Genomic DNA, 7,456 nt, shown 5'->3' on the forward strand with positions numbered 1-7,456 from the left:
TATCTTTCTCTCAAACTTAGGTGCAATGTACAGCCACCAGTGTCTTTTTAGCTTAAGTGAGGTTAGTTGTTTTAATTGTGCGTCGAAATGCTTGCCAACTCTCATGTAACTGAAGCTTCATCATCCCGGTCGAGTAGTCCTACCCCTCCGAGTGAGATGATGGGAACTCCTGTCGCTGAGAATTGGTGTTATACCCAAGTGCGTCACTCTGTTGTTTTAACCATTTTGTTACAAAGTGTATATATGGGGTGATTGTGAGTTCAATCATTGTCTGCATATGTTAAATATTTTCTGTTTCGAAATTAGCCATATATATATATATCTATATATATACTTACAGAATTATATATGTGTGTGTATATATATTTACATATCATTCCTAAAAACTAATTATCAAAACTCCATTTACCTTGGATATTTGTGAAAACATTTGTACATTTTCTTATTTCGCTACTTTTGTGGGCTAGGTCATTTTTTAAAAAGCATAGTGTGTTACTCACACAATATTTTAATCTTGCAAAATGATTTTCAGGTTAAAGTTGTTAAGTTTTCTTACATGTGGACGATAAATAACTTCAGTTTTTGTCGCGAAGAGATGGGTGAGGTGTTGAGAAGCTCCACATTTTCGTCTGATGCAAATGACAAAATGAAATGGTTTGTTAAGTACCCAACTTTTTACCCTTTATTTTTAGTTTCCTTTTATTTCTGTATACAGTGACCCCTCGTTAATCCGAAAAACCGGAATCCCTGCTATCCGACACAAAACTGCCGGGAACGGATTTCTTCCTATGCATTTTACCCCTTAAATCCGGAAACCCTACTGTCCGACTCTGACACAAAAGTTTTGGAACAAATGTGCTAAATCAATAGCAAAAAAATCCGATAAACCGGATTATTAAGAGTGAAGCGAAAATGATTGACGATTGTCCTAGATACAGTAAATAGTTGACGAAAACAATAGCCGATTATCTACGCATAATAATGTGGGTAATGTCATAATAAACTCGTCACTCTGAATTGGAGTAAGGTGCATACTGCATTTGCAAGATTGATTGATTGATTTTTCGCTTTCCGATAATCCGGATACCCCCACTAAACCGACATTTTATGACGAAGCAAAGTGGTCCGGATTAACAAGGTCTCACTGCATATACAAACTGCATTTCATTCACGGGGTATTTCACATTGAACGCATAACTTTTACAACCTATGTTTTATTCAACGGAACATTTGCTAACTGCTAGGTGTTTGCGAGTCAATCCCAAAGGTCTAGATGAAGAATCGAAGGATTATTTATCACTTTACCTTCTCCTTGTTTCCTGCCATAAGAGTGAAGTTCGTGCAAAATTCAAGTTTTCGATATTGAATAGCAAACGTGAAGAAACTAAAGCTATGGGTGAGTGAAACCTCAACAATGCATTCAATAATTTCTCATATAAAATGTATACAATATATATTCTTAATAATTTCAATATTTGTCACTGGTTGAGAACCACTGACGTAGAAGGCCACAGACATCCAACAACAACAAAGGCTCATGGTCATTTAGCCAAGGCTGAATAGAACTATAATTTTACTACAATAGTTGGCACTCTCTGAGCAGTCGTTGCTTCATGCTTTTAAATGTGGTAGTTTCCCTTAGGTCATTGCAGTTTATGCTAACACAGTTTTGGTTAGAGTTGCAAAGTTGCTGGAACAGGCAAAATTAAGGATTTCAGCTGATATTGTGCAATTTCTAAAATTTCCTACTTCAAAGCAGTTTTGTAAAATAATACCTCTACCATTTTGAAAGATGTGCACATGCATACAAAGCCTGAAATAGGCCTATATAATATTAAAAGTAGTTAAAAGAGCAAGTTGATTTTAAACCAAGGAAGTGAAATAATGACAACATGTGTACTGTTTTATAATATTGTATTGCATATTTTTTTGCAATATTTATAATGCACAAGACAAGTGCTTTGTTGATTAATATTTAAGCGGAATAGCATTTATCATTTGTGGAAAGTCTCATTGTATGCTCTGGGTTGTCATGTAGCATTGAATTTTCTCACACTGGTATTACTTTCACATTATTGCCATTGTTGCTTTTTCCACATCGTATGAATGTGTTTAATATAAAATTGCAGAAAGTCAACGAGCCTACAGGTTTGTTCAAGGCAAGGACTGGGGATTTAAAAAATTTATAAGACGTGATTTCTTGATGGATGAAACCAACGGTCTGCTGCCAGATGATAAACTAACATTGTTTTGTGAGGTATTTTCTTCTTATTTTTCTTAATGTCCTATTGTAATCGCTCATCAACATCGTAAAATGTGAAGTGGGAATTTTCCTACCTAGAATAGACGAGGCATCCTTTTAGTCATATTTTATTTAATCAGAGCAAACATGAGTTCTTTTGCTAGCATTACTCCTCTCACAGGTGAGCGTGGTGCAAGAATCTGTCAATATTTCTGGCCAGTCAAATATGATGCAACTCAAAGTCCCAGACTGCAAATTGTCAAAAGACCTGGAATCTCTCCTTGAGGAATCACATTTCACTGATTGCACATTCTCTGTCAAAGGCAAGGAATATAAAGCACACAAAGCTATTGTAGCAGGTATTTCAATTATCAATATGACTTACTTTGGTATGGTGTCGGTATATCCTTGCACTGAGAAATCTTTTGCACAAATTGAATTCTTTGGTGGTTACTTACTTGTTGATCCCCAGTTACTGAACTTTTCGTTTTTCCATTGTTATTACTGCATTTTCCAATTTAGACTTTTTTTATATGATTTTTTAGTATCTTTGTGGTCTTATACAAATTTGCACCTGTTTTCCAGCAATACTGAAAAGGGCTTGTGCTTTAAACGCCTTATCCAAGGACATTGCAACTATAGTTTAGCATCCCTATCTAGCAAACTCAGAAACTGAATCGGTATAATTGCTCTCCAAGGCTGCTAACTTTATATTAAATGTACAGAGACAAGGTAGTGGTATATTATTTTTTCATATTGCTCACAACTGTTTATGATAAGACCCCCTATTTCACCAGATTAGCCTTGACTTTGCATATAACATGTGCTGATACCACATATTCGTTTCAAAATAAGACAAAGGGAGACATGTAGAGGGTTGTTTGTTTCTGGCTGATGAAAGTTGAAAACCACAGTTGTGCCAGTAAACATAGTTTTGTGGATATGTGGTAAAAAAGAAAAGTAGAATGTTAAACATGCTGAAACTTGTTTAACTCAAATTTTTCTTTGAATTATATTAGCAAGATCACCTGTTTTTCGAGCCATGTTTGAACATGAAATGGAAGAAAGCAAGTTCAATAGAGTTGAAATATCAGACATTACTCAAGATGTATTTAAATCGATGCTAACTTTTCTCTATACGGGGAAATCACCCGACCTTGACCAGATGGCTTCCCAGTTGCTAGCAGCTGCTGACAAGGTTAGTTTTATGTACTTTAGCTTTTCTTAGCTGGTTAGTATCCCCTGCAAATGCATCCACTAACTGGTCTGGTTTATTTACTAATTTCCATGATCAGTATGCGTTGGATCGACTGAAAGTAATGTGCGAGGAGTCACTTTGTTCAAACTTATCTGTTGAGAATGTGGCAGAAACACTTATCCTTGCTGACCTTCACAACGCATCCCAACTTAAATCCATGGCAATAGACTTCATCAACAAGTTAGTACTGTTGGTTTTCTTTTGTGTGGTGTGAAATCGCCCTAATATGCACATTGCATTGGGTACAACGTTAACTTATTATTTTACGCTGACATTGCAATCGTTCTATAAAGGTAATTACTAACATAGATGGACATTACCGCAGTACTTTAGTACCAATTTACCATAATAAATATTTAATAGTTATTTCAAGGGTTTGAGAATTGTATTTTTCAAAAATGCACTTTAATTAAACCTTAAACCCAACTTTTAGCGTTTGCTATTAATAAAGTTACAAAGATTGAGGCCACACATGTTTTGACCTCCAGGGAGTAGTCTGTAGCTGGCTATAATAGGGACAAAAATTGCACTTGTAGCAAAATCTGTAAATACAAAAATACTGGTACAGAAACTAAGCGTTGAACTACTTTATTGAATACCGATAGTCCGATACTTTTTTTTACCAAGTATGGTACTTCTAAAGTACATGTCGACTGCCCACTTGTGATCAGTAAACAATCATAATTTTTCTTCGATAATTTTCACATTGAACCGATAGTGTTGCCCCATATTTTACTACCTTGGTACACTTATAAACCTGCTTACCTGTTTCAGTCACGCCCTTGATGTCATGGAGACGGGTGGTTTCACTTACATGGTAACATCACACCCAACTCTTGTTGCTGAGGCGTTTCGTGCACTCGCAGCCATCCAGACGCCACCCAGTGGCCCTCCTCGGAAGCGATTGAAATCATCCAACTGACGGCGGTAATCTCGTCGTAACGCAAATGTATTAAGTTGTGTTCGTGCCCGAGCAGAGAACCTTGGAAGGGTTGGCGGGAGCTGGTGTTGATTAACGCATGAAGAAACTTTTTTACTACCATTCTGGGACTCCTACTTCCGGCTGTTTTAGTCTTCGAGCACAGTATTTGAAACTTAACGAAGTTTACATTGATAATGATGAATAGCAAATATTATTTCAGCATTTGCCGACAGAGACATTTGCACGCTTTGAAATATACAATATACGCGCCTTGTCCGGTTGTCTTAACGATTGCTTGGTTCATTAGCTTGCACTTTTATCCTTTTCCTGTGTTTATTGGATTAAAACTTGTATTATGGTCGGGTACCGTAGAAACGGGTTATATTGCTGGGGAAATGACTCCTAAATATTGTCATATGGACTGGTTACGCTTGAAACTTTTGTTTTGATTTGCCGTTTTCGCTTTCAATGAAATTGTTTTGTTTTACATTTTTAGTAACTGTGCGTTTGAACTTGTATTAACCCGTATTGACCTTTGCCTTGTGTGTCGTTTTGAACTTCGTCACAAACGGCTCTTGTCTTTATCAAAAGATTAGGTCAGCGTATACGATGCTGTTTGTTGTAATAGGCTATGGTATATTATAAAATTAGGCCACGAATTGAAATAAATGGTGGCAAAATATAGAAAAGGAAAGAAGTGTAGCAGGAATAATGAATATACAGTAGAACAATAAATAGATTTGGATAAATACTAAAACACCCAATCACAGTTCAATGCTTTTCACCGCATTTTCGATATGTATCGATTGCCGACTTGCTTCTAGGATTTCTTGAGCAGTGTTAGTGCTATACAGGGAAGAGTAATTAAGTTTCTGTAGTGATTGATGCTCTTTGCTGCTGCCTGCAAACGAGCGAACGCATCAATGTGCGCATATTTTAACCGTATTTTGTACATTTGTAATACACCTAACATACCTGTTTAATACCTTGCTCTTATTTATGCTTTGAATTACTGTTTTAATTGAAAGCATCGTTGAAAGACAACCCTTCACTTACTTGCCCGTCCTTGTTTGCTTATTGCAGCATCTTTCATCTTTATACGTTTTTCCCTCCATTTAGTGTACGCTTCACCAAAAGTCTTCACCAACGCAATGTTTTCTACAATGGCTGGATCTATGAGCTTCGATGGCTTCGGCGGTTTTGCTTGTTTTCTTTTCCTGAATTTCAACGAATACTTTATCAAATTTAGATATTGTTAAGCTAAAAAAATCGATTACATCAAGCATTGACTCCGCAGAAATTTAGAGTTTACAGGTATTTCGCATGTCTCTAACATTACACCATCCAACCACTTATTTTGCCATTGATAATAATCAGATACCTTTGTTTGCTCGATATGAGAACTGCGGACCTCCAGGCCTCGTTTCCCGCGCGATCATTAATCCGACGATTTTTAAACCACGACGTCACGATTTTCTTTTTTTTATTGCGCGGGTCAAAGAATTGATCTAGCATTTGTCGCTGTGACGTCATTGACTCGTCTGAAGGCAGCGCGTCTTCTTCATCTTCGGAATGTTCGTCTTCAACTCGATCGCAATCGTGGTGCGACTCCACCCGGCTTGCATCTGTTGAATCTTCGGTCTCGGAAGACAAATCGTCAATCCGCTGAGACTCATTTCTGCAAAGATATGAGTCCATTTTACTCTTTAGCCTAGCCTACTGCTCCCAGGAGCTAACCGAGACGCGTTAAAGTTGAGGCTTCTGGTTTTATACAACGAAAGGTGATAAATTTATCAATATGAAAGCATCCATGGCCGATAATTGTGTTGCACAATACTGTATTTGTAAAAGGTTCGCTGCTGTCTAGAAGACTTACCGTTCCTTTTCCCAGCTCGAAGGACATAAAAATGATAGTGGGACTACACGAACATCTTCCCACAATTCCACCGTCCTCCGGGTAAAGTAATTTGAGGTTGGAACGTTGATTTCTGGGGTAGACCAAGGTAAATACTCTGAAAAAAGGTTCCACTCGCAATGTCAATGGTGTGGCCAGTTATTATAAAAACAACACGAGGACACTGTTTGCGACACTCACGAGGAAAATTCGTCTGTCCTCCGGTTTTGAAGAGGCGTTGACTTGCTTCGTTTGCCGGTAGACTAAAAAAGTGTCTTTTAGTATAATTACGTTATTAGCAATTCGAGAATAAAGTAGTTGATGAAAGTACCACCATGAAATCAGCGAGCTCGAACTGTTGATCAAAGACGCAGAACCTGATGCAGCTGGGCTGAAGTTAGTAGGGTTATAGTGATGACATGATGGGTGTGCCTGAGGTTGGTGCAAGTAATCCCGGAAGAAGTTTGCATGGTAATAGAATTTGATCTAAAAATGTGGTGGTAGGCAACGTAATACACCGCTGTACCGGCATCTCATACCGAACATCTTACTGTAACTGTTCCAGTTGTTTACTTTCGCTCGTCTAAGCCTAGTTAAGTCGTAAATTTTCTGGTTGTACCTACTCTAGATATGCTTAAGGCAGGCCCAGGGCACGGGGTGGGTAACTAGGTGGGGCACGGGTCTCCTGCAGAGAATAAGTTTAGCAGATTCATAGGTAACGTCTTTGTAGTAGTTGTTGTTCATCCTCTCCAGAAAACTCTTGCCCCAAGGTAGTTACCGGCTTGACTCATCTTAATTCGTTTACATAAAACATTTCCGGAAAGTTCCTACCTGATGGCAGTTGCCATAATCATCGGAAAGTACACAAAAATTGTGTTGTAAAAACAAAGAGATAAGCCAGTTATAGCAGTCATTAAATTTTAGCTCATTTAAGCTAAGGTAGCATCCCAGTTCCGGCGATAAACAGGCCCTATTTAAGCAGACATGTCGTCCATCTGCAGACCACTGTAAAGATCGAAATGCAGGACAGTCAAGAACGCTTCGTAAAGACGACCAAAACAACTTCTGTGTATGCAGTAAATCAAATAAAACCTGTTTAATCGGAAATTGGCGTTGCTGTAAAACGCTTGCAGTTTTCAT

General features: G+C 37.9%; 2 protein-coding genes across 2 annotated transcripts; one reads left to right on the top strand and one right to left on the bottom strand.

Annotated features, from left to right (window-relative positions):
* On the top strand, positions 1 to 5,027 carry LOC143465616 (speckle-type POZ protein B-like). The gene is made up of 8 exons (XM_076964005.1): positions 1 to 198; positions 533 to 654; positions 1,245 to 1,396; positions 2,130 to 2,257; positions 2,424 to 2,601; positions 3,262 to 3,440; positions 3,538 to 3,680; positions 4,275 to 5,027. Exons 1-8 carry the CDS (start codon positions 88 to 90, stop codon positions 4,420 to 4,422), a joined length of 1,161 nt encoding a protein of 386 aa, XP_076820120.1. The 5' UTR covers positions 1 to 87; the 3' UTR covers positions 4,423 to 5,027.
* A 143-nt stretch (positions 5,028 to 5,170) lies between these two features.
* Positions 5,171 to 7,456, bottom strand: LOC143466204 (uncharacterized). The gene is made up of 7 exons (XM_076964841.1): positions 7,148 to 7,456; positions 6,648 to 6,802; positions 6,518 to 6,579; positions 6,299 to 6,434; positions 5,804 to 6,100; positions 5,479 to 5,639; positions 5,171 to 5,323 (listed from the first exon to the last, which is right to left on the bottom strand). Exons 1-7 carry the CDS (start codon positions 7,454 to 7,456, stop codon positions 5,187 to 5,189), a joined length of 1,257 nt encoding a protein of 418 aa, XP_076820956.1. The 3' UTR covers positions 5,171 to 5,186.

Source organism: Clavelina lepadiformis, chromosome 7 (genome assembly GCF_947623445.1).
Source record: "Clavelina lepadiformis chromosome 7, kaClaLepa1.1, whole genome shotgun sequence".
In the NCBI taxonomy this organism is placed as follows: Eukaryota; Metazoa; Chordata; class Ascidiacea; order Aplousobranchia; family Clavelinidae; genus Clavelina; species Clavelina lepadiformis.

Excerpts from the sequence above, each read along its gene's own strand:
- LOC143465616 (XM_076964005.1), top strand. The coding sequence starts at position 88 with ATGCTTGCCAACTCTCATGTAACTGAAGCTTCATCATCCCGGTCGAGT. Across the intron at positions 199-532 it reads AGAATTGGTGTTATACCCAA|GTTAAAGTTGTTAAGTTTTC; the intron begins GTGCGTCACTCT and ends AATGATTTTCAG. Across the intron at positions 3,681-4,274 it reads GCAATAGACTTCATCAACAA|TCACGCCCTTGATGTCATGG; the intron begins GTTAGTACTGTT and ends TACCTGTTTCAG.
- LOC143466204 (XM_076964841.1), bottom strand. The coding sequence starts at position 7,456 with ATGAAAACTGCAAGCGTTTTACAGCAACGCCAATTTCCGATTAAACAG. Across the intron at positions 6,435-6,517 it reads AGGACAGACGAATTTTCCTC|AGTATTTACCTTGGTCTACC; the intron begins GTGAGTGTCGCA and ends ACCTTTTTTCAG. Across the intron at positions 5,324-5,478 it reads AAGCAAACAAGGACGGGCAA|GCAGCAGCAAAGAGCATCAA; the intron begins GTAAGTGAAGGG and ends GCTCGTTTGCAG.